Source organism: the organism of the source record quoted next, unplaced genomic scaffold (assembly GCF_019419815.1).
Source record: "Pyrus x bretschneideri cultivar Hongxiangsu unplaced genomic scaffold, Pyrus_bretschneideri_v1 Contig45, whole genome shotgun sequence".
Taxonomy (NCBI): domain Eukaryota; kingdom Viridiplantae; phylum Streptophyta; class Magnoliopsida; order Rosales; family Rosaceae; genus Pyrus; species Pyrus x bretschneideri.
This window is the reverse complement of record NW_025999779.1, coordinates 2977612-3005546: the sequence shown is the minus strand read 5'-3', so window position 1 is coordinate 3005546 and position 27935 is coordinate 2977612. Positions and strand designations below refer to the sequence as shown.

The window sequence follows — 27935 nt, the reverse complement described above, 5'->3', positions numbered from 1 at the left end:
TTCCACTTACCTCCAGGCGCAATTAGATCCTCTACCCTTCCTAGCATCTCCTCATGCCGAGATATAGGAGAAAAGTACGAGGAGTTGGAAGCCAAGGATCCTTCATAACTCTAATACTCCGCCCGTCCCCCATCCTCCACCTAATGCCCGCCTTCAACACTTTCCTCCCCTGCACGATTATTTTCCATCCCCATGAAGTACCTCGCCCCACCGGAGCGTCGATGAACGACGAAGTAGGAAAATACTTAGCACGTAGGACTCAAGCAAGGAGGGAGTCCGGATTACAAATAAGATGCCAACCAACCTTTGCCAACATAGCTAAGTTAAAGGAAATGATTTCCTTAAAACCAAGCCCACCAACTGACTTCCTTTTCAACACTTTGTTCCAGGCTAACCAATGCACCCCTTTCTTTGTCTTTTGGTCTCGCCACCAAAACCTCGCAATCACCTGTTCAATCTCTTTTGCGAACTGAATAGGCAATTGAAAAAATGACATTGTGTAATTAGGGAGAGCCGAAGCCACACTCTTAATTAATACCTCATTCTCAGTCATCGATAAGAACTGCTCCACCCACCCATTAATTTGTGCATCCAATTTATTCCTGACCACCTCAAAAACTTTCTTTTTAGACCCTCCAAAATCTGCTTGAATGCCCAGATATCTCCTAAACCCCTCCACATGCTTGACCACCAAAAGCTCCGATATTTGGGTTTTTAAAGATTGCAGACAACCCGAACTAAAGTGGACTGAACTCTTCTCCAAATTGATAAACTACCCTAAACCCTCGCATACTATTGAAGCATATTATTAATACATTCCGCCTCAAACTTTGTAGCGTGGCAAAATAGGATCGAATCATCCGCAAAGAAAACATGGGATAGAGAATCCGCATGTGGCTTCACCTTTATCCCCTGAAACTGTCCTAGTCTCTCCTCATTATGTATCAACGATGAGAACCCCTCAGCATAAAGTAGGAATAAGAAGGGCGATAGTGGGTCACCTTGTCGAAGGCCCCTACGTGGTGTAATATACCTCGTGGTCTCCCCATTAACTACCACACTATAAGAGACAGTTTGCACACATTCCATCACCCATTGGCAAAATAAGTCATCAAATCCCAATTTACGCAACATAGCATTAAGAAAAGACCATTCAACACGATCATAGGCTTTCGCCATATTCAACTTCAGAGCCATATAGTTTATACCTTCATCACTCCCTTGATTTATAGAATGAAGCAACTCATGAACCACCAAAATATTGTCCGATATCTATCGCCCTACCACAAAAATTGACTGATTAGGACTAATCACCTTTGGAAGAACTTTCTTCAACCGATTCGTTAACACCTTTGATATCACCTTATACACTACATTACATAATGCAATAGGTCGATATTGGGACATCTTCGTAGGGGTATCCACCTTAGGAATTACCGCTATATTGGTATGGTTCAATTCCTTAAGCATTCGTTTCGATTGGAATTTTTTTGAACCATACCCATCACCACTCCATCAACCGTTTCCCAATGGTGCTGAAAGAATCTCGCAGTAAAACCATCTAGACCAAGTGATTTTGTGGGATGCATTTGATAAAAAGCTTGCTCAATTTCAACATCATGCACCGGTGCAATCAATAAACAATTATCTATCTCTCCTACCTTACATGGCACAGAAGGAAGTATATCCTCAAAACAAACCTGTCGTTTCCTGGAGAAGAGATTCATAAAATATTGAACAACAATACTATGTAAATGGCTCAAATCAGTGGACCATGTATTATCCTCATCCTCCATCCCCCGAATACAATTCCGACGTCTTCATTTCATAGTTTGAGCATGGAAGAAACATGTATTCTTATCTCCTTCATTTAAACATTGCACTCTAGACTTTGTACGCCAGTAAACTTTTTCCCTTTTGATTGCACTCTATAATTCTGATTCCATCCCTCGAATTCGTTGGCCATAAAAAACCGGTTGTTGATACGCCGATTGGAGTTCTTCCTTCAATCTACTTATTTCTTTTTTATCATTGCGACCCTTTTTTTTTCTCCACACAAGCAAACCCTTATGAACACACTTTAACTTAGAGACTAAATTAAAACCAACAGAGCCATCATGATCTCTCTCCCAACAAGTTCGGACCACCTCCTCACACTTCACCTCTTGACTTCAACTGCGAATCATACATAAATCTCTTCCTTCTCCGAGGTTGCTCCACTTCAGTCGAAAGAACAAGCATCACATGGTCAGACCCCTCAAGAACAACATGTTGCACCACTGCTTGCTGATAATACAATACCCACTTATTCGTAGCAAGGGCACGATCAATTCGCTCCTAAATAAAACCTTTATGTCGTCTGTTATGCTAGGTATAGGGATAACCTTCAAATTCCAAATTTAGCAACCCAGAAGTCGTCACAAAATCTCGGAACCCCCTTATACTTGCAGCCGTACGGCAGTTCACCTTTCCTTCTTAGAGTCCAATAATAAATCGTTAAAATACCCCCATTAACAAGCACAATTTCATATAGCTAGTAATGCACTTGGATAAAATTGCCAACTGTTAAGACCTTTTTCTCTTATCCGTACTCCCATATACCACAACGAGCCTTAATTTACATTTAGGACCACGTCATCAATCACCATTTCAATAAAGAAATCCCCATATTTGATTAAAACAACTTCCTTAGCATCTTTCCAAAATAAACACATTCCTCCAGTAATTCCCCTAGGCTCAATAGCATGTATACACTCCATATTAAGCCTCTATTTCAAATACCGATACCTCATACTATGGTTCTTTCTTTCAGTAAGGCCACAAGCCCGAGGGAGTGGAGCCCATTTTGCTCCAACAAATTGTCAACTGTCAGGTCTTCCCCGATCCCCTGACGGTTCCAACATATGATTTTCATTGTGAACGCGGAGACCCTACACAGGTAGTCTCTGCTGGGTCAATACCTAACCCATGCATTTTAAATTGCCGACACTTTACCCCATCAGTCACTTTTAACTCATCATTAGTCTGGCAACTTCATTTCACACCCTATCTCGAAACCTTAAAAGGATCGGAGTACTGAGACAACCCTCCCATCTCTATTCGAGTCACCAATAATCCCTGCTCATCGGTACCTTCATGAGAGTCTTGGTTCACCACCATCACCGAAACATTCAAGCTAATCGAGTAAGACGAATACCGCACTTTACTACTATCCGTAATACCCATATTTTCTTCAGGATGATTCACCAAAGCTATCATTCCCGCTCCGGTGCAATCACACCCCCCGGATCAATGAAGCCTACATCAAAAGCCCTTTCTCGTTTTACACGTTGATGCTCCATCTCTTCGGCTTCCCTTACACGACGTTCAATTTATTCCATATCAACTACATTCTTGTTACATCGCCAATTCGAGGACGAAGCATGACCCCTTAGTCTTCCATGCATAGCCTTCCCCCTATGACTAACCAAAGAATTTTGCCCACCCAACCAGTTCCCCCGCATATCATGTTCTGCATTAAGCCATTTGAAAGCAAATAAAGCCTCCGTATCATCCTTTGACACCTCCGTATCATCTTCTGACGCCTCATCCCCCAAAATTTTTGACCTACAACATCTCGTCACACATCCCATTTTACCACATATCAAACAATAATTAGGTAACCCCTTGTAACGAAAGTCAATCCATAATTCTCCATCATCTGGAAACTCAACATTCACTCCACGCATAAGCGATTCACAGACGTCAAAACAAATCTTAACCCGTAAGAAACGACCAATACAGTCCCGACCATCATCCTTATCCACCTTAAGCACTTGGTTGATCAACCCACTAATCGTAGATGCCACCACCCTTCTTCATACTCAGTGGATGAACATTATGCAGTTGAACCCACATAGAGACTAGATGAAGGGGTTCACTCATTCGACTATGACGTGCCCCATTAACCACCAACACCAAGTCATCCCGAAATAGCCAAGGTTTATCTGCTTTCAATACTCGGCACATATCTCTTTGACCAACAAACCGAGCATGAATCAAGCCCCACCTAGGGCTTTAATAGACACCCCTTCGCTCCCTCTCCACAAACTAGTAACTGATCAATAAACCCATTATCATTGACGGCTTTGTTGGTAAACACTTCCGCCAGTACACTATAATGGAACCCTTCCCCCTTTCTTATTCTCCATCAGAGAGAGACTCATCCCAAACTTTTGTGTCAAAGACTCCAAGTTTGTTCTTCCATACCTTGTCATTGTTGGAACCCGTACTGCTACTGATCCCAACAACCAACTCCAACTTGTGCAAACCCTAATTCTGTCTTACCCACAAACTTCCACCACACCGAGAAAAACCTAATCGCAGTCTTAACTTCAATGCTAATTGTATGCCCTCAAGCTAGGAACCCCACCACAAAAATTGGATCGAGAAAACCAAACCCTAGCACTGTCACAGTCAAGAAACCAAACTCTATGACTTGATGTGTTGACTAGTTTTTCAATTTTTTATGGTGGCCAATAACATTTTTAGTATTGTAATTTTCTAAATTATAAATGGATTCACCACACTTTGTACTCCTCTAATTCAAGTAAGGTAGTCACTTAGTACTACGATATAGTGATATTTCTCTTCGTTTGTAAGTGAGAGGTCTTAGGTTCGATTCTCACTAAAGGTGAATTTGAACCACATTATTATAAGTTCATTATGAGGCTAAGCCCACCCTTCCCCCTTAATGTAAATAATATCGTTTGTTACAAAAAAAATTCAAGTATGATAACTTTTTGGTACACGTCTTTCAAAAAAAAAAAAAGTTACAAAATCTTAGACCATCTCTAAAGAAAATGTCCAATTATAAGAGATAAATTACAATTAATGGGTGATGTGGCAATCTAAAGTCTTATGTCAAATTTTATGCTTCTCTAACCGAATTGTCAAATGTTATTTAATTATTTAAATAGAGCTTGAAATTGTTGTAATTATTAACAAAAATCTTGAAACAAAATTTTTATTGGTTGAAATGTTAGTGGAATAAGGGACCACCCATAAAATGAATTAAAAATAAATTTGATATTGATATTAAATTTGACTCTAAATCACAAATCCTTCAAATCCAGTCAGCAAAAAACTTCTGTTGGAGAGACTTTTGATGTCAAATATCCACAGTAACATTTCACCTAAAATTTTAACATCTACTTTGGAGATGCCCTTACACTTCTAGCCCCTATGTTAGAATAATTGTTTAGTTAATTTTGTTTTTAATGCATCACTCAGGTGACCCGCCTAATCTTGCTTGCATGCATTCATATCAATGACCAATTGATTAACTAATGTTACATGTGGTAACAAAAAGGAACTTTTATTTAAAAAATAAAAATAAAAACCTTAATCGTCTAGCTCTCACTAAAGATGAATAGCGACCTATTAATTTGGCGTTCAGTTAAAATTTTCTTTAGTGTGTTAATGTGTCATGCTTGTGATCCACACATCCAATGAAATAGCGATACATGGATATAATAAAAGACAAATTTAGATTTTTTTTTTTTAACAAACAATATTATCTACATTAAGAGAGATAGAGTGGACTCAGCTTCACAATATGACAAATTTGTAAAAATTATTAAAAAGAACTAAAAATAATAATAAATAAATAAAAGTTGAACAAAAAACAAACAAGTATCAGATTAGAAACAAAAAACGACCATGAAATTAAAAGAGAAATGCAAGCCCCCAACCTCTCCCCAAAATCCCAGCACTATTCCCTTCCCCCATCCCGGATCCTCAAGGGCAGCCCCACCTCTACAGCCACCATCCTAACCAAACACAGACCCAACCTAATCCCTCCCAAGTCCCAACTCTACCCGAAGGCATCCTTGCCCACCTCAATTTGAAAATTTCATTTTAGTTTGAGAGAGAGAGAGAGAGAGAGAGAGAGAGAAAGAGAGAAGAGGTCGGATGCGTGGAAGGATGTACTGGTTGAGCGCTAATTGTGGCGTTTTATTTATTTATTTATTTATTTATTACAATTGATATTATTTACACTAAAGGGTTGGGGGAATGAGCTTAGCCTTACAATGCGCTAGCAATAATGTGGTTTAGATTCGCCTTTGGCGAGAATCGAATCTAAAATTTCTCACTTACAAGTAAAGAGGAATACCACTAAAGTGTAGTACTAAGTGACTCCTCTTTTTTCTCATTAATTATTTCCTTTTCGCTTGTGTGTTATCCACGTGACAGTATGTATTTGGTTGTATGCACCTCACATAGATGCCATGTCAGTACACTAGCGGATATTTCAAACTTAATGGCATGGGGCAATTAGTGAGACACATAATTAATATTTAGGGAATTAAGTGAGAGCTTTTGAGTTTTATGAGGTAAAGTGAGAGAAATGTTGAGTAGTTTCAGAAAGCGTTTAAGTAATGGTTCACTTTGAAAGGATTAATAGTGAAATAATTTGTAAAGGATTAATAGTGAAATAATTTGTAAATTTAAGATTGTAAAGCGTTTAAATGACAATGACTAAAATGTTACATATCCTAAACCACAAGGATGCAATGTAATTTACTCTAGTAGGGTAAATTCATTTATCCCTATTTATAAATCACGCAAAATCAAGATCATCATCAATGGGCCAAGTAGTTCTTCAACCGGATTAATTTAGTTTTGGAAACTTTCTTTACTTTATAAATAGACCAAACTTGCATGTATCAAGCCCATATATAGTTTCCACAAACTCTGTCTTATGGTTCATGTTAGCAATTTCTTTTGTAATAAAGTTTGAATTTCACAAAACGAAGAACGAAGTTGGTGATTCCATTACCATATAACAAAGACAGAAAATTTAAAGTTGATAATTTATTTTACATATGTTGAGAGACATGCAACCATGCAATATAGTCTCGATTAACTTGCATTCACATATTGACATGCCTTCCTCACATTCTCCTTGGTCCCCAGTAAGAGGGTTGTTCTCAGACAAAAGAAGGGCAGCCCTAGAAAACTGCTCCCTAAAGTAGCCGTTGTCAGCGGCCATATTTTCCACAAAGGGCAATGTCAATGGGTCAGAGCCCAGTTCTTGGTCCACCGTGAGCAGACCCTTGTGGCTCAGATGGTTCTTGTAATAATAGTTGTCGAGAAGCATGGGTGTTTCACGGTCGTTCCTTGCGTAGAGGACTGCTTTTGGGTCTGGGGTCGAACTCGGGCACCGACCTGTGAGGTATTTGGCATGGTCACGGTCTAGGATTGGATCGATGGTTGGGTAGAGCCTGTGTACCAGGTTCACACAGTGGACAGAAAATAAAAATTTTCACTCGACCCCCAGAGTGAGCTCCTGCATGATTACAGAAAATAAAAATTTTCACTCGACCCCCAGAGTGAGCTCCTGCATGATTACAGAAAATAAAAATTTTCATTCTTAAATAAAGTGTGTGTTTTAATTTAAGGTTAATCTCAGCTTACTATCTTGAAATTTCTTAATTTTCAACATTTCATACATCAATTTTTTTTTGTCCCAGTCTGATACCAAAAGTGATAATTTTGAGATACTGTCATACATCGTAACCCTTATGAGAATAATGAATAGGTGGATATTAAAAAATACAAGCCATGTTCATGATATTAAAAAAAAATTAAAAAATAGAAAACTAAAAAAAGTTTAAAAAAATTAAAGAAAATTATTTTCTCATAAGACCCAAAAAGAAAAAAATTAACTCCAGAAAGAGGGCTTGCTTCGTATGGAGAGCTTGGAAGAGGAGAGTTTGGAGTTTAAGGTGGTGGCAGGGGTGGCAAGGAGGCGGATCAAACACTTGGGTTGTGACGTTTTGGGGCTGAAGGTGGAAGACAAGAAGGAAGCAGGGTGGGATTGGAGGCCATCCCTCCTACGCCGTCGCATGCACACACGTACACACAATGTTGCTCCTATGCCGTCGCACCTTGTTGGGTTCATCCTTCCCCACCAAGGTCACATACCTCACCTCCGTCCGCCGCCTGTTTTTCAAATGGATCTGGGTCTTGGCTTGCAACTTTGTTTGCAAGCATGGTGGATCCCTTGTTTTGCTTTCTCGCTTCTTCGAGAACTGAGAGAAGATGAGAGAGGGTTGATGGAAGAAGGGCTGTTTGGGTGGGCGAGATTTAGTGCTCTAGTAAGGACTTGGACGAGGGAGTTGACAGGGAAGAAGGGGTGTTTGGGAAGGGATAATGTGTAGGGAAGAAGGAGGGTAAGACAAAAGAATTTTTCTTTTAAATTTTTAAAATTTTTAATATTCACGTGGCCTACATTAACACGTTGCTATCTAGTCATTATCCACGTGGGGGCCACGTCATATGTTAACGGAGGTTCTAACGAAAAAACTTAACGGATGTATGAAAGTGTCTCAGAATTATGACTTTTGGTACCAGACTAAGACGAAAAAAATATGATGTATGAAATGTTTAAAACTAAAAAATTTCAGGATAGTAAACTAACATTCACCCCTTCTTTCACTAGTAGGAAAACCATTTACGTGATAGATGTTTGGGCGACAGAAAAATTTGTCGTGCAAGTGTGTTTTGCGCAACGAAACAATAGCTTCATCAAGCAAGAATAGTGCTACTTTGTGTGACGCACACCCTTGTCATGCAATACTATATGCACGACAAAAAAAAATACTCGTCTCGCAAAGTCAGTAAGAAAGCAGCAGGTAATTTTTTTTGGCGCAAAAAAATATGGGCGACGAAGTTTTTCCTGCGGAAACCTTGCGTGACATAGGCTTCTTCTCAGAAAGTTAATTCAGTGTTTAGGTCAAAACATTTAGTGTATGCGAATAAGCGGAATGACGAAGTTTTTCTTGTGGAATCCTTGCGTAGCACAGGCTTCGTCACACAAAGTCCATTCAGTTTTTAAGTCAGAGCATTCAGTGCATGTGAATCAGAGGAATCAATACCGTTTTTAGTGTAGATGTTTGCGGGACATAGGCTTCGTCACGCAAAGTCCCTAACCTTCCTATAAATATGTGTTTTTGCTATCCTTATTCTTCACAATTCGTTTTGGAAACACTTTACAATTTTGCATATTATAATCAATTTGCTTTTATTGTTGGTACGATAGCCGACTGTGGTGCGCATTCGTCGAAGACAATGGATGACGAATAATCTGGAAAAGGTTTGGATTGTAAATTTTGCATTTTGTATAAAGTTTTTATTTACCTTCAGTATTATGAATATATATTTTGTTGATAGACGACAAGAAGAAAAGAGTTGCAGTACAGGTCTAACACACTTGTGATCGAAGCCGCTACTGAATCACTTTAGATGAATTAATAGGGGTTGTGAAGTCAGATATGTGCGCCAAGTTTTGGTTCAACATTGGAGTACTAGTACATGACAAATGTGGCGTGGATTAGGAGTTTTGGAGATCCATGCCTGAGGAGCTGGAGATGCACTTGATCGATGAGTTAGCTTTATGTGTTAAGTTATTAGTTAAATAATAATTATGCTTGTGAAACTTAATATAATAGTGAGATTTTAATTTAATAATTTTCACATGATAGCCTAATGGGGACATTGACAAAAGTAACCCAAATCTGATGAAGTCTATCGACAACATCTTCAAGTCTCGTTTCCGAGAGTGGAAGTATGATAATCAACGTGTGGCAGAACTACAGTGGAAAGTGTTTTTTTTTTTTTTTTTTAAATAATTTTATTGCTTATTTAATAATGAGATCTGAATTAAAAGTTTTTTTTTTTTTTATGAATGGTTTAATTAAATATGTACTTAATACTTATTTTGGAATAAAATTAATGCATTTTAATAAATATTTATATTAATTAATTATGCATGAATGGTTTAATGAAGTAAGTTCTTGATTTTTTTTTAAAAATGCGCGATGAACTATGGTTCGTCACAAATTGTTCTAAAAATAGCATCCTCGTTTTCTGCAATAGTAGGACAGCAGGTGAATTTACCTTGGCGAACTTAAAACAAAAAATGCATCTCGATGAAAATAGTTTAGTTTCATCTTAGGTTGTACCTTATACGGGCTAGTCTGTCATTACCAAAGTTATAGTCAAGATTGGGTGGAGGATCAAAGATCCCCGGGTTCGAACATTGTCTTTTCTGTCTTAGGTGGATATAGAAGCTACTGATGATGAAGAAAAACTCTCAATCCTAGTTCGAGGCTATGTTGCTTCTAAGCTCTTACTTTCTTCGGGTGCATCGAAGAATATTACTGGTGATTCTTCACTTCTTTCTTCTCTTCATTCTCCATCTTAGTTTCTTTTTGTTTAAATTGAAAACTCCAAACAATTCGCTCTAGCCAATCATGGTACTCTCTCTCGTTATCATCGAATATATTCTGCTATTTTTCATTTTCCCGTTTTCTCAGCAAATCTTCTTTCCGGCTTGGAAAAAAAAAAGGCAGAGCTCTTAAATTCGGAGTTGTATACTTCTTTTTGGAATCAACATAACGCGAAGGAAGAAGTTAAATCTTGTAGATGGCGTCAAGAGTGGAAGCACCAAGTTTTGCACAATGATGCTTTTGTCGCACAAAGTCTCATCATCGCGCAAAGTCTTTTCACTTTATTGAATTTAACCAGAATGCAGGAACGTAAAAGTTGCAAAACAATTGCAGCATCTGCCTTCCTCCTGAAATTTCCAGGAATTCTATTGATGTTGCCGTTAATCTCAGAGGTATATTTTCCTAAATAACTTATTTAATTTCCATTCATTTAAATTTTTTTGTTTGTAGTTTATAATTGTTGTGAGTTTATGTATTTGTATGCAAACATTTTTGTATGAATGTACAAAAAATGGTTTGCAATGTTCATATAGCTTAGGTTTCTCGTTTGAGAATTAGTTGGATTTTGTGAATGGATGTGAAAGCATGACTGCGGTCCAATTAATTATTGAATTGTCCCAAAATTTTGGATAGTTTGAGAATGCACAGTTACATGTTGTATTTTGCGGTTCATGCATTAGAGTTTGAACGTGAAAAATTTGGTAGTATATCTTTGCGTTCTTCGGGTGCATTGTAGTTTTTTTGTATATATGTCATGCACTTGAAAATTGCAGGGAGATGCTACCTAATTTTTCTCACAATCGAACTTTAATGTGTTGGAACCGTAAATTACAGCATGTAAGTGTGCATTCTGGAATGAGATAAGACCCATATCAGAGGCATAAGGAAGCATGTCATAATTAAAGTTGTTGTAACCCTTGTAAATTTTTTATGTTTGTAGATGATATAGATCAACAATGGATACATAATCTAACAGATGTGCTGATGATTATTTGGATGGAATAAATCACTTCATTGATTTTGCAATTGCAAACAACCGGGGTTCAACTCAAATTCGGTATCCTTGTAGAAAGTGTAATAGCTCAATGATTGAATATTTTTAACTGTTTGATACCATTTAGTCAAAAATGGGATAATGGAGGCCTATACTACGTGGAATCATCATGGAGAACAAATACAACATGCTTCATCCTCACACATAACTTGAGCAGTGGAGACAATTGAATCTGTTATGGACCCAAATGAACAAATTATAGACATTATCAATGATGCTTTTCCGAACACAAATATGAATGTGGAAGTAGAAGATGACGTCCCTCCCACCATGGACAGTGAAGCATTTGAAAAACATGAAAAACTATTAAAAAGTGCCAAGCAAAAATTATATCTCGATTGCTAAGGATTTTCGATGCTCACAACCATTGTTGAGTTGATGCATAGCAAAATAAAGTTTCGTATGTCGAACCAGTGTTTTGATTACTTATTGCGAGTTTTCAAGAGGATACTTTGCCTGCCTAAAGATCATAAAGTGCAAAGAAGGTGCTGAATGGTCTTGCATCAGGATATGAAAAAATTCACGCGTGTAAAAATAATTGCATTTTGTTCTACAAAGAGAATAAAGTTTTAGATAAATGCCCTGCATGTAATGAGCAGTTTAAAATGACCACTCATAATAGAACATAGAAGATTCAAAAAAAATTATGCGTTATCTCCCATTAAAGCTCAGGTTGCAGCGATTATATATGTTGACGCACATTGCAAGCGACATGAGATAGCATAAGGACAAATGAGTAGAAGACGATGTTATGAGACATTCTGCAGATGGAGAGGCATGGAAAAAGTTTGATTGATTGTACCCCGATTTTGCACGTGAGCCCTGGAACATTAGATTGAGACTTGCGACAGACGGGTTTAATTCGTTCGAGGTTCTAAACCAAAACCACAATATTTGGCCAATCATCATAATTCTGTATAATTTCCCACCTTGGAAGTGCATGTAAAAAGAATATATGATGATGACATAATTGATAACTGAAGATCTAGGCACATCTATTGATGTTTGTTTACAACAGTTGGTCGATAAACTAAAAGAATTATAGGAAAACAGTGTTCCCACGTATGATAAATATACAGGGAAGATGTTCACTTTGTGAGCAGCAGTGATGTGGACAATAAACAATTTTCTTGCGTATGCTATAATGTCTTGGTGGAGCATTAAAGGTTATTACGCATGTCTAGTTTGCAAAGAGAACATAAAGTCTGGCTGGCACGCGGGAAAAGTTTGTTACCTAGGGCATCGTAGATGGTTGCTGTGGGACCACGAGTGGCATCAGAACGAGACAGCCTTCTTCAAAGGCACAGAGATTAGGCCAAGACCCAGAGAATGGTCCAGAGATGAAATTTTGGCTCAGGTAAATCGTTTGGATTTTGCTCCGCTGGGCAAATGTATAAGTAGGACAAGACCAGACACATATTTGAATTGGACACACAAGAGTTTGATACACCGTTAAAAACTATACTAGACATCGAGGGAAAAACAAATGACATAATAAAAGTTCAATTCGATCTGGACAAAATGGGCATTAGGCCAAGTTTATGGATGACAAGGGATGGAGACATAGCCATAAAGAAGCTTGCATCATTTTCGGTGAAAATGGATAAGAGGAAAGAGTTTTTGCAATTTCTATCATCTGTACAATTTCCATATGGGTATACTTCAAACATCGGCTGTTGCGCAATGTGAATGAAGGCAAATTTTTAAGCGTCAAGAGTCATGATTGTCATGTGATACTTCAAAGCCTTCTCTTAGTGGGAATTCGACACCTTTTGCCCAAAAGATGTGGTGAAGACGATTATGTTGCTAGTGAGATATTTTTCTCAATTAACTACAAGATCTTTGAGCAAGTCTAATGTTAAACAATTGTACAACAATATTATTGAAGTGCTATATAAGTTTGAACAAATATTTCCTCTAGCTTTCTTCACAAGCACGATCCACGCCATAATTCACTTGCCGGAGGAGGCACTTCACATTTCTAGCCGAACTCATTAACTATCGATGGATGTATCTGATATAAAGGTATTTATTCGCCATAAATGCTTTAGTTCGTGATGTATGTACAATTTGACTAATTTTACACATTTGTTTATTGATGCAGACTACTGGGTGAATAAAAAAAAGTATAGAATAAGGCAAAGCCCAAATGATCAATTGTGGAGGCATGGGTCGCATTTGAGTCGCTTACATTTTGTGCAATGTACCTAAGATGTTGAGACTACGTTCATTCAACACAACGCAATAATGACAATGTTGTGAGAAGTGAAAAACTTTCTGTTTTTACCCAAATTGCACAACCTTTTGGCTAACTAATCAGAGGGGAGTCGTTTAACAAAATGGACATGGAGGTAACACCTTGGTTTGTACTTAACAATTGTGATGAGACAATTACCTATCTAGATGAGCATGAAGAGTTGATGAAGCGGGAACATCCTTCACATTTATATGTCAAAAAGCACCATGAATTGTTTCCTTGTTGGTTTCGTGACAATGTAAGTTGTTCGTGTATTGGGTTATTTGCATAATTGTAAATGGTAAACTAGCACATGAACTTTTTATCATTAATTTAGGTGAAGAAATTGAAGGACATGAATTCACCCGCTTACACTGAAGAATTGTACAACTTGGCTATTTGGGCCCCTAAGCGCGGAATTGTACTCCGGTTATCATCTAAACAACATCAAAATTTTGGCAGTTGATCACGATGACAAGCTATGTACACAAAATAGTGGGATACATGTGAAACCCCGCCCCTAAAACTAAGTGTAATTTCACAAATTTTAAATAGAAAATGAAATTACCTTTATGTCCTTAACTTTGCCCAATCCGGATCCCTTATTTTTGGATTCCCTCTCTAGTTCTCGTCATCTCTTAGCCTACCATATGGAAGACCCCCTTATTTCTCATTCTCTCTTCTCCCCGATCATTCTTTCTCTCTCTCTCACTTGAATCTCTCTTACTCTCACAGAATCCTCTCTTCTTTCCCCGATTACACTCAACCACCCATACACCCAATTTGACAAATGAATGGTATTGACGGTGTCATCATCACCACCGGTGTCAACGCTCTTCCTCCCTTGTCTTTGTGAAGCACGAGACACCCAGAGTCCACCCAAAATTCCTCTGGTGAGCCGTGGTGTTCGAGCTTGAAGTTCGGCGAAAGTGATAAACCTTCCCTTTCGTCTTTATTGTCATTTTAAAGGGTAGATTGTAGGTTATTTTGCATGTTGATGTCAACCGGAGCTCGGGAGGCTCCGGCCTTCGTTCTCGAAGGAACCAGGTCGAAAAGACCCATACCCGGGAACTCGAAACCCAAACCCATATAACCCAGGCTCGTGGGTCGTACGAACTCGGGCCATTGGCCTGCTAAATCTTCAGCCTAAAACTTAAAGGCTTTGGCCCTCTGAGCTTTAAACCCAAAACCCTATAACCTTATGCCTGGCTTTCAAGCCTAAGCCTGTTGAACCCTTAAAACCCTTTGAACCCTAGGCCTTCAAGCTAAGATGACATGGGCCTTTGGCCTATTAAAACAAGGCCTCTGGGTTATAGAACCAGACCCAGTTTTGAAGCCTAGCTCACCGAACCTAAGCCTAAACCCAGAACCGGCCCAAAGCCTAAGCCTAGCCATGTATGGATGACATGTGGGTGACTACCAGTGCCGGCGCATGGAGTACACGCACCACCGTTCACAGCAGCACGTGGCCGCCACCTTGTTGTGGCGCGTGCGGCGGTGCATAAGGTTACCCGTGGTCCCCTTCTATGTTTTTTGACGTCCTAAATCCGTTTTTGACATCCCTTTTCCCAAATTCAATTGTTTTAGTAGGGTTTTATTAATTGGACCCTTTATGTGCTTAGGTGCGTTTATTAGCAGCGTTCCCGTCATTCCTATTTCGTACGGCTCTTCGACAATGAGTATTTGTGATTGGACCTTTCTAAAATGCATGTTTTAATAGTAGAAATGCATACATGAAAAACATGATTTAATGGTTATGTTTTATGAAACATTCTATGAGTAAATTAAATTTACACTTTATGATTATCATGCTTTACTAAGAATATTTTGGAATACCATACTTTATCTAATTTATGTTCTTTAAGTATATATGAGGGATGACTATATACTATTTATGAACATGTTTTTACACTTCTTTGTAGTATATATGATGGATGACTATATGCTATGAAGATGCTTTTGAGATATATGGATTTATGTTGGAAAGACTTTATTCAATGTTTTTGTGCTTATCTAATGGTCACTATTATGCCTATGGCGAAGATACTTGTTTATTGGTTTCGGGCCGGGAGATATAGTTATTGGCTTTGGGCTGGGAGATATAGTGATTGGCTTCGAGCCGGGAGATATATTGTTGGCTTCAGGCCTGGAAATGTAGTACCACGAGCCACTATGATACCACTACGTACACATTATACGATATATGTTTTATGAAGGTTTTATGGCATGCTAGGGTTTTCAGAAAACCTATTACACATTATGCTATTGATTTTCATAAAACTTTGGGGGTTAGTATGTTAATAACTGTTTCAGTATTATATATATATATATATATCAACTTGGTCCACTCATGTTTGTTTTGCGCCTTCTCAGGACATAGGAATAAGGCTTACGATCCGAGCTACGAGGCATTCCCCTACCAGTGATATCGTGCCATTATCTCTGTTTTTCCATCATTGTAATAGCACATTCCGTTGTATTCTAAATTAGATGTATGCTCTGAACATGTCATGCACTATCACTATCTTTATCATTGTTGGCAGTTGAATATTATTATATTATTTTATGTAGTTCGAACGAAATTTATATGCATGTTTTACACGTTCTTAGCATATACGTGCATTAAATGGCTTGTGTCACCCTCGAGTGTCAGCCAGCACGTGGTCATCCCGATGTCCCTCGGACATCAGGATCAGGGGCATGTTAGTACATGTCCCGGGTGTGGGCGGCATTGCAAACATTGATTTCTATGGAAAACTTACAAGTGTTGTGCAATTGCTTTATAAAGACTGCTGTTAAGTTATCCTGTTTAAATGTTGCAGGTTTGATACAAACCCACGTAAGGTTAAAGGTGTTAAGCGAGACGATGGTTTGTTATCGGTTAACACTAACAAATGTTGGTATAACAACAACCCTTACATTTTGGCAATGATGACCAAACAAATTTTCTATAGATGACCTTAAAGGCGGGAGGGGATGAAAAGTAGTTCAGAAGATTAAGCACATAGGGCTGTATGATATTCCAGACCGAGATATTGCTAACAATGATGATTATAGTGACGTTGCTGACCAACAACTGGAGACTTCAACTGAACTTGGTGCAGATACACTGTGAGATATGACTATTGTACAAGAATCGTATTAGGTAGCCGGATGTCCTGAAATCGAAATACCGATCGACTCTATTACGATTGACCTCGGGGATCTACCGCGATATAGTGCACCTAATCGTGCAAACGACAATGTTGACATGCCTACAGACAAGGAGGAATGGGAGTCTGAATTTGATGAAAATCACAATATTTATTCTAGTGCAGACGAGGATTAATGAAAACTTGTGATGTAAATGTAATGATATTTATTGAATGGTATTTATTTTGTGTACAAACAAAAGTTTCCTTTAAAATTTGTAAAAAATTAATTAAACAAACAAAATTATTTATTTATTTAAACAAAAAAATAAATTAAATTTACAAATATGCGCGACGACATTTTAGAAATGTTTGTCCCGTAAATATTTAAAAATTCATTTTTTTATTTAAAAACTGGACGCGCGATGAAAATTAGAACACCCTCGTTGTGCAAACATATAAAAATTTGATTTTTTTGGCGAAAATTAGACGTGTTTTTATTTTGATGAAGCTCACAGACTCTATCTCTCTCATTCTTTGCGAAGCTCACTTTTCTCTCTCTCTTTCTCGATTCTCTCTGAATCTCACTCTCCTCTCTCTCTCTAGATTCTCTCCATCTCTTGCTCTCATCACTCACTATCTCAGTCTCTGCCTCTCTCCCTCTCTCACTCTCTCTTTTTTTCAATCTCTCTGTCACTTTCTCCTCCGCACTTGACATCTGCCGCTGCACTCTGACGCCACACCATCTCACCACCGCCGCAACATTACTAGGTAAGCACCTAGTATCCCTTAATTCACTCTCCCTTAATTCAATTATTTATTAGTGCAATTTTTCATTTGTTCTATTGAATTTTTTAATTAGAACAATTAGGGATTTATGGTTTCGAATTGGGAATCCTGGGTTTGGGTTTTCGAATTGAGAATATTGGGTTAGGGCTTTTGAATTGGGAATCCGGAGTTTGTATTTTATTTTTCATTTTATTTTTTGTTATAAACAAAACTATTTATCGAATTGGGAATCAAATAGGGGTTTCAAACTGGGATTAGCAACTAGGAAGGAGAGGCAGTCCCAAAGGAGAAAAGCGCACTACGGAGTTTTTGGGAAATTGGTAAGGGTTTCAAATTGGATTCTGATCACATAAGGGTTTTGAATTGGGGTTAGTTATCTGTGTACTAATTGATTTGGGTTTCTAGAATTATTAATTTCTTTCTTCATATTAAATTGCAGTTTTTGATTTGTGCAAGTACGATTTCAATGTATTTTTACAACTACCTTCTTTTTAATTTGGTTGTTGAGTAATCCAAACACACAAATTGAGAGCATTACTGATATATATACAGACCCGGCCTAGGCCTCCTGCGAGCAGGGCGACTGTCTGGGGCCCAAAAAAATTGTGGACACCAAAATCATTAAGGTGGTATATTTATATATGTTTTTATAAGAGTATAAATTTATAAAATTTGGTTTAGTGATAAAGAAATTTAACTAGAATTGATGGTTTTGTTGTTTAAAATGAATGAGGAGGTCTTAGGTTCAAAACACCTTGTGTGCTTATTTACATTTCAATTTTTACAAATTTCTTTTCATAACATTATAAATTTATAAAATTTGGCTAAATGATCAAGAAGTTTAATTAGAAGCAATAGTTTTTGTTGTTTAAAATTAACGAGAGGTCCTAAGTTCGAAATGCTATGTGCATGTTTATTTTTTAAAATTTTTACAAATTTTTGTTTGGTTGTTAATTTATTCACTAGCTAGTAGCTATGTGGGTTGCTATTTTTAAATATCCGTTCCAATTCAAGTCTAATCTTTAGTAAAGAGTAATGCGTATACTAAATTTTTAGACCAAATTTGCAAATAATATTATGTGTCATCAAAAGGTTTAATTTAGTGTTCATTCATTACTTATACATATCCTTAAAGACTCAAAAACATTAATATTTTTTTAGTCTTGTATTGACGAGGTTAGTAAATAAGAAAAAATGACTCACGATTTATACAAAAACACTTTAAAAGTTTAGATGGAAAACAAAACTCATAATCTATCTACTTGAAAGCCCAAAATTTTTAGTATCCTTCTCTTGATACAAAATAAATTAATTATTCCATGTTTCTAAATTATTGAGTTTGAAGTGTTTTTCTAAATATAATTTTATTGATGTCTTACGTGTAAAAACAAATATTTTTTTTATATGAAATGAGGGCACATTTTTTTTTATTTGAAACTTTGAAACTTTGAAACTTTATTTCGTGTTAATACTTTGAAACTTGAGAGTGGGTTAGAAGTTTTAAAATGAGTTAACGGAAGAAAGAATGTTCTACAGGTTGAGTTTCTGATATTTCAGGATCTTGCTCAATTGCCAGCACCATTTGGAATCTTATACTAAACACAGATATTTCAGGTTCCAGTAGCAAAGTTTAGTAGAATTGTGTTAATCAATAGAGTTTACATTGTTTGCAGTTTACTTAATTGTCTTTGGCTGATAGATTAACTTCGCTTCCCTTTACAGTCATAGGTATGTCTCATACTAAAATCTAAGATCTAGAATTTAAATTTTAATGCTTAATGAGCAAACGTTTATCTATTGAATGAGCAGCTAGTAGGAAGTCCTAAACGGTTGTACATATGGGAAGGTGTTGGAGGAAATTGTTGAAGGTAGTTCATCAATCTTACAATTTCTGCACTTATGAGTTCATCTATGCATGTTCTTTACGGTGATCAGCTTTAACAACATATATACTGCATGGAGAAATATGATGCAAGTAAGGCCCTCTCTGTCACAAACTATGAATTCCAGAATTCATATAATTATTTCTTACATGCACTGAAAACACAAAGTCTAATATATATGTTAACTGGTAGTCAATGCAAGAGAGCTTTCTAAGCAGTTTGGATGTTCGGAAAGCCTTTATTAAAATGTCTCATTAAAGAGGAATAGGTAGTAAAGAATAAGAAATAGGGTTTGCTTGATAACTGTTTTGTTTTTAACTAGAAAAATGAAGGGGAAAAGAAAGAGACAAAGGAAACTGAGTAGCCAGATGATAGTTGTGACTAGTGAAACAATCAGAGAAGATAATTTCAACGCTATTTTTCGTTTGGGAATGAGTACTATATATGTTTGTGTGTGTGTGAGTGTGTGTGTGTGTACATGGATAGATAATTGATTTGAATTGATTTATATGCTATTTTGCCATTTGTTTCCCTACACCAACCAACCTTTTCCATTCACACATTGTCCCTCCATATATGCTATTGTCTCGAATGCTTTGCCATAGTTATATATTCATATAAGTTCATTAGATTTGGTGTTTTGGATCTTTTTCCCAAAAATAGATAAACTTAATTTATCTCTCACTCTGTGTGTGTGTGTGTGTGTGTGTATGTATGTGTATGTGTGTGTGTGTATATAGATATCAAGGAAAATGTTATATATTTGACTATTCTTTGTCCATTACTGATCTATTAGCGGATCGGCTACTTAGGATTCATTGCTTATGTTTTTTTATAGACAGTTGATAGCTTTTAAATGTAAAACATATACAAAAACATGTTGGTGTTGGTGGATTATGTATATTATGTGCCATGTAATATACTCTAATAAACTGACTAAAACTAGTGGAATGTGACTTTATTATTTTTGTAGATGTCGAACTTAATTTCAAACTGCTAGGCAGCTAGTAGGGTCAATCAGACACCTTCTTTAGCAAGTAGTGCTGCTACCACTTCCCCACCTGATATGGGCATGACGGGTGTGTCTCCGGTCACGCCTTTCGATCCAACTGTGTCTCCGGCTCTTGCGTCATTGACTTCTTCAGTGACGCATCCTCTACTAAGTGCCCGACAGACTCATCGACAGCCCCGAAGTTCTGAGGAGGCTGAGCAGTCTGGTGAGGCTTCCTCTGTCCCTGCAAACTTTTGAAGACGTCACAGACCACTCGCACCCCGACTGAGAAAATCACCATTACATGGGATCCTCGACATTGTGCGGCTGCAACAAATGAGCAGCACAGGTCGTTGGCTAGTGACATTGGCTCAATTATCAGGAATCATTACCCGTTCTTGTGGGAGTCATGGATAGTTGTCCCACATGAAGTCAAGGAAGCCGTTCTTCATGAATTATCGGTAAGTATTTTCAACCTCAAATACTAAATTTTTATTAAAGTATACAAATATTATAAATTTTAACTACTATTTATTTGTTGAGTTTTGCAGCATCACTATGAGCTCATGAACCTCGATGCCAATCAAAACCAGTACATCAATGAGCTTTGAGCCGGCAGGTTCACTCAGTGGAAGACTGACCTCCACAAGCATTATGAGAAATATGACGGTCTGGAGGTCACCCTAATAGTTGGGTGCCCTAAAGAGTTGGTGGACCACCGGGATGAATGGGAGTGGCTGTGCAACCATTTTCAAGACTAGAAATACCTCGTAAATATAATATTTAATCAAAATTTGTATATTTTTAAATAATATTTTAATTTTTTCATTAATTTTTTATAAATATCTAAACTAATACGTTTGTTTAATTCAACAAAAAAAAGTGAAGGAAAACTCGATCAATCGGTCGAAGAAGAAACTTCTTCACCACTCTGGCTCACAATGCTTCTCTTATATGTTGGAGGAGTGACATAAGGTAACGATATATTTATTTTAAGTTTTGATTCTTTTTACTCTCTATTACATAATTGGTAATCTATGTGTTAATATATATATATATTTTATTTTTTTTATTTAGGGGGGTCAAAGTTTCCTGAGATTGACATGTTCAAGGAGGTATACGTTTGGTCCGGGGATGAGCTAGTAGAGTAGCTTCCATGTAAGTTATTTCATTTTTTTAGTATTCAATTAGTATTAATATTAATTACATGTATATTAAAATTAATTTGTTTGTTTTCATTTTTCTAGTCCACCATGGTGGAGAAGGGTCAGACTGTTCTGGAGGAGGTGGCTTACTAGCTTCCCCCAGAGGCCCTAATCGAGGAGGTGTTTCCCCCTAAGGATGCGGGTTGTTAGATCATGACGGACACACTTGATCAGACCCTCAGTCATAGGCAAGTGCATGTTCACCGGGGGCTTGGGAAAGTTCACCTTCGGGACCCATCTACCTCCTCCTCCAGGGAGAGAATAAAAGAGATCGAATCACTGACATCTGAAGTGGTGGACCTAAAGAAGCAGATTGCCGCCTAGCAGTCTCAACTTGAGGCCTAAAGCAGTTTGATGAACCAAATTCGTCTCGCCCTTCAAATCTCTGGCATTCAGTTCCCCGACGTTGAACTAACTCCAACAATGACCACCCAACCCCTCGCAACAATAGATACGACCTCCCAGCCCCTCAACGCAGCAGCAACACCACCAACAGGCGATTGTGACGTGGACGACTACATATTGTAGCTTTTTTTAATTATTGCAAATTTTAGAATATTTTTTTCCGTTGTATGTACATTTTCAATAATTTTTTAATTCAATACTCTTCTTTACATTTTATGTTTTTAATTTCATTAAATTAATTTAAATTACATAAAACAGTATTATCAAAATTTCAAAGGAAAAAATAAATAAAAAATAGTTTCGTCGCTCGGAGGTTCACTCACAACGAACACTCATTCATCGCTCTTTGTTTCATGCAATGACCACCAATTCCATCGCGCAACATTCATTTCGTGCAATGAAGAACTTTCCTCCGTCGTGCAATGTCTGACATCACGAGCTTTGTGCGACAGAATTTGTGCGACGTCCTCTTCGCTACCCAATTGTTTTGGTGACCGTATTTACCTTTACGCAAGAACTGTCACTTCGTCGCCCAAGCAGTTATGCTTAGTAGTGTTTATCTGTCAACAAATATAAGTCTTTGTAATGCCCTACGTTTGGAATACAAGTAATTATCTTTTCCTCAACGATTCTACTTTAACATTCATTTTATTAGGCTTAGCCACATTACCTAAAGCAACGTAATATTCCTCTACACCTAAGGTGCAAACCCTAATCTATATAATTTAGATTAATTTGGTACAGATAGACTAAAATTTGTGTAAAAAACAATTATATTGTTATAAGAACTATGGCCTTTTATGTGAATATATATATATATATATATATATATATATATGCCGCCTCATTTACATATAAAAATGTGAATAATAAGTCAAATATGCTTAAAACCCAAATATTCTTTTTAAAGCAAAAGTTAATTGTGCTCGAAAACGAAACCCTAATGTGCATAGAAAAATGTATGGCGGAGAACTTAGTCAACAAAAATAGGAATTTGGTTTATGGTGACTCTTAAGTTGGAAATTTAAATTTTGTATTTTGGGTATGGAGTTACCTCACTTTATGGAGACCAATCTTCTTTAATCTGGACTAAAACCCTATATAATAAGCCTTGCATGGTTATTGTTCTTTGCATCAGCGTCTGAGATCTCTCTTATCATACATAAGCACACACATAAAAACAAGTGGATCAAGCGCACACTCACATACACACAGATTCAAATGGAGTGTTCAATGCGTCTTGTTTCAGCTGCCTTCGTTCTTGTCCTGCTTTTGGCCGCTACCGGTAATTATACCTCTTTTTAATAATTAATTTTTTATGATGTTTCGAATAAAGCATCTTATTCAACAAAAAATTGATCTTCAGAGATGGGGCCAATGGGTATTGAGGCAAAGACTGAGTCAAGCAAGGCAGTTGAGGGAAAGATCTGCGAGGTTCCGAGCACCCTGTTCAAGGGGTTGTGCGTTTCGTCTAACAACTGTAAACACACCTGCAGAAAGGAGCAATTCACCAGAGGCAAATGTATTGGCGATGGCCTCACTCGTAAATGCGTGTGCACCAAAAAGTGCTAATTATTTTGTTAAAAAAAAATGTAATCTGTGTAGAGACCGTACTTGTCTAATGCGATGGACAGATATGGTCATGTATCCACATGGTTGCTTTTGCTAATAAATTGAATGACCCTGCATGGATCATTAGTCATATGTCTTGTGTAGTGTTTTCACCGCGCCTTACTTACGTTTACTTGCCTATTGTACTGAAAAGGTTCAAAATTGCCAAATCAACTTTTAAGCAAAGACTTAATTGTTTTTTTATTTTATTTTAGAAGAAATAGTCCTTAAAGATTAATATTTTCTTGATAACATTTTAAAAGGCTCTTCCACATTTTTTTTCTTAAAACACTCTCAAATTTTTCTCTCACTTTTTTGCATAGTATGCGTGGTATTACCAAGGACGAAGCCATCTTGGGCCAAAGGGGTGGATGCCCTAACTTAGTTTTTTTGTGAAAAAACTGTACATATTGCATATAATAATTTCACGTGATAGAGCATTTTCAGTTATGAAATTTCTAAAAGATTAACTGAGAAATTGTAAGAAATTAATGTATGAATGATAATATGGTTATTTTTACAGAAAGAGATATTTGATGGTATTGGTAATGAAATTATTATGCAACGCCCTTTCAAAACTTGAAAATATGTCGTGAGAAGATATTGTAGTATGTTGTATGAAATATTTTATGGATATTTGCTTCTTCTTGCTGCTTTTGGTGGTCACCAGTAGTATTTCTTCTTGCTCAATCTTGTTACTATATATATATTATTACGATTTTAAGCATGCATAGTAACCATATTTTGTTTGGAATAATTGTTTAAAGAGACGAGAGTTGCCGAGTGTAGGACCTGCAAGTCTGAGAGTAACCGCTTCAATGGAACTTGCGTGAGTAAAAGTAATTGTGCGGTTGTTTGCCAAACCAAGGGCTTTTCCCGGTGGCTGGTGCTGGGATGTACGCCGCAGATGCTTTTGCACAGAAACTGTTAATTAGCTAATTAAGCTAGTGATAAGTTGATCATTTATCACTTAATTATTTATTAGTGGGTGCACGGACGCACGTACTTTGGTACTAGTGTGGAACTAGCTGGAATAATTCACAGTTGGGTTGCTAATTAATATCGTCTCTGTTATGTTTTTAGTGTTCTTGTTCGTTTAGTATCACCGTCATGAGTTACTTTGTACAATATGTCGTACTGCATAAATTCTCTATGGGTTAATCTTAGTTTGCTATTTTGAAATTTTTTTTTCTCAACATTTCATACATCAAGTTTTTTTTTTTTTTTTTGTCCCAGTCTGGTACCTAAAGTAATAATTCTGAGACACTGTCATACATTCATTAAGTTTTCCATTAAAACCTCCTCTGTTAACTGATGACGTAACGCCCACGTGAACAATGACTAGGTGCCATATGTCAATATAGGCCATGTGGATTTAAAAAACAAATAGAAAAACTAACAAAATTAAAAAGGGTTAATCACAGTTTACTACTTTAAAGTTTCCTGTTTTTCAACATTTGGTACATCAAGTTTTTTTCGTCCCAGTCTAGTATCTAAAGTCATAATTCTAGGACAATTTCACACATCTGTTAAGTTTTCAATCAAAACCTCCATTAACTGATAATGTTTTAGAGTAAAAATGTACTTAACGTGAACAGTATGAGTGTTTTGTTAAGACTCCAATTTAAAATTGGGGTTAATCTTATATCTTACTACTCTCAAGTTTCTTGATTTTCAACATTTGGTACTTCAAGTTTTTGTTATCCTAGAGTGGTACCTAAAGTCAAAATTTTGGGACAATTTCATATGTCTGTTAAGGTTGCTCTTAGGTCAGCCGTTAACTGGTGACGTGACGCCCACTTGGACACTAACTAGGCACCACGTGTCAATCTAGCCCCACTTCAACATTAAAAAATTAAAAAAAATTAAAAAATACTTTTTTGTTATCACATACAAAAATTACTCTTTTTCCTCAACATGTACCATTAATCTCCGCTTTCTCTCCCTAACCCTCATCTCTCTCCTCCACTTCTCAGCCTTATTCACTCCCTCCAACAACTACCTTATCAGCTGCGGCTCATCCTCCAATGCCTCCGTCTTCAACCGTGTCTTTTCGACGGACCCATACAGATCAGAGATGTGCTTCATTTTGATCGCAGGACAAAACCCCAGTCTCCCAATTCGCCCCACCTCTACTGCACAGCCAAAACCCATCTTCTCTTCCCTCTTCTCCCGCTTCGACGCCGTCACCAAGCTCACCCTTAATGTGACCGCATATCCATCAGTGTTGGCAACGAGGAAAGGTGGGTTCAGCTGATTGGACGCTCACGACGGTGATTTGATGAGGGGGAAGGCTCAACTGCAATGATGTTTTTATGCAATTCAAGCCTCGATGAACATTTGGGCTGCAGTGTTCTAGGGCTGAAGATGGAGGACAAAGAGGAAGATGGGTGGGATTGAAGAGCTTGGAAATTAAAGCTACCGCTGTTGGATTGCAGAGATGGGGAAGAGATCGGGGTTGGTGAAGACACAAAGACTGGTTGATTATGCCATGGCACATATGCCATCGAACCTTGCTAGGTTTTCCTTCCCTCACCGAGGTCATGGACCTCACCTTCGTACGTTGTCTGCCGCCCATTTTTCAAATGGATATGGGTCTTGGTCTATAACTTTGTTTGCAAGTATGGCAAATCCCTTTCTTTTGCTTTCTCGCTTCTTCTAGAACTGAGAGAAAACGAGAGACGGTTGATGGAAGAATGGGTGTTTGGGTGGGGAAGAATAAACATTTGGGAAGAGAGGATATGCGGGGAAAGATGGAGGGGAAGACGTACGAAAGAATTTTTATTTTTAATTTTTTAATATCGACATGGCTAACATATGAAACCTAGTCATCGTCCCGTAGGCGTCTTGTTATCAGTTAACAGATGTTTTGACGGAAAACTTAACGGATATATGAAAGTGTGCTAGAATTATAGCTTTTGGTACCAGGCTGGGATGAAAAAACTTGATGTATCAAATGTTGAAAACCAAGAAACTTCAGTGTAATAAACTAATATTAAGCCTAAAACAAATTATTTTCTTATCAGATCCAAAAGAAAAACAATTAAATTCGGAGAGAGAGGGGAAGACAGAGAGACTGTTTGCTTCGTACAGAGAGCTTTGAAGAGGAGAGTTTGGAGTTGAAGGTGGCGGCAAGGGTGGCGAGGAGGTAGATCAAACACTTGGGCTGCGGTGTTCTGGGGTTGAAAGTGGAGAATAAGGAGGAAGCGGGGTGGAATTATAGGTCATCGCTCCTACACCGTCGCACGCACGCACATTGTTGCTCTTACACTGTCGCACCTTGTTGGGTTCATCCTTCCCCCATCTAGGCCATGCACCTCACCTCTATCCGCCGTCCCCTGCCCGTTTTTCAAATGGATTTGGGTATTGGCCTGCACCTTTGTTTGTAGGCATGGTATATCATTTTGTTTTACTTTCCTGCTTCTTCAAGAACTGACAAAAGACGAGAAAGGGTTGATGGAAGAATGGTGTTTAGGTGGGGGAGATTTAATGTTTTAGTGAGGAATTGGGTGGGGAAGTTGGAAAACAAGAATGGGTGTTTAGGAAGGGAGGATGTGTAGAGAAGGAGAGTAAGACAAAAGTTTTTTTTTTTTTTTTAATTTTTAATTTTTTAATATCACGTGGCATCCAATCATTGTCCATGTGAGCACCACATCATCAATTAACGACGGTTTTGACAGAAAACTTAACGGATATATGAAGGTGTCCCTAGAATTATGACTTTAGGTACCAGACTGGAACGGAAAAAAAACTTGATGTATGAAATGTTGAAAGCCAATAAACTTTAGAGCAGTAAATTGATATTAGCCCTTTTATTTAATTAAAGTTGAGTGTTGCAATATTTATTTACTATTTGGGCTAATCGCAGTTTACTATTATGAAGTTTCTTGGTTTTCAACATTTCAGTTTGGTACCTAAAATCATAATTCTGGGACACTTTCATACATCTGTTAAATTTCTGTTAGAACCTCCGTTAATTGATGACGTGGCGCCCACGTGGTCACTGAATGGGCACCACGTGAACATTTAAAAATTAAGAAAAAAGTTTTTTTTTATAGGGGATGGGTTTACTTCTGGTGTCCTTTCCAACCCAAAGCTAAAGAAATTATCAAACCCCTTCCCTCAGAGGGGCTTTTCAATTTCTTTCTTCCCGGCCTTGATGAATTAAGCCGCGTCTTCAACCACTACCTCCATGTTATATCAGTCCCCAACTCCACCCACGATTCAACTTCCTCCTCATACCAAACCCCAAAACCCTAACCCAATTTTTGGCTTAAATCCCCAAAAGAGGCTTGTCGAGTTGGGCTTTGTTCGGTTCTTACAACCAAGAAACCATTTACACCCATTTCTCATCTT

At 37.5% G+C, this 27935-nt stretch overlaps 1 protein-coding gene and 1 pseudogene across 1 annotated transcript; one reads left to right on the top strand and one right to left on the bottom strand.

Moving 5' to 3' along the window:
* Window positions 1-6903: 6903 nt before the first annotated feature.
* Window positions 6904-27935, bottom strand: part of LOC103935167 — a 30620-nt pseudogene continuing 9588 nt past the window's right edge.
* LOC103934635 (defensin-like protein CAL1) lies at window positions 23116-23712 on the top strand. Its single transcript, XM_009344392.3, has 2 exons — window positions 23116-23253; window positions 23335-23712. The coding sequence occupies exons 1-2, from the start codon at window positions 23190-23192 to the stop codon at window positions 23538-23540; spliced, it is 270 nt and encodes an 89-aa protein (XP_009342667.1). The 5' UTR covers window positions 23116-23189; the 3' UTR covers window positions 23541-23712.

Bases quoted from the DNA above. Each gene is read 5' to 3' on its own strand.
- LOC103934635 (XM_009344392.3), top strand. From the start codon at position 23,190: ATGGAGTGTTCAATGCGTCTTGTTTCAGCTGCCTTCGTTCTTGTCCTG. The intron at 23,254-23,334 runs GTAATTATACCT...ATTGATCTTCAG, and splicing joins CCTGCTTTTGGCCGCTACCG to AGATGGGGCCAATGGGTATT.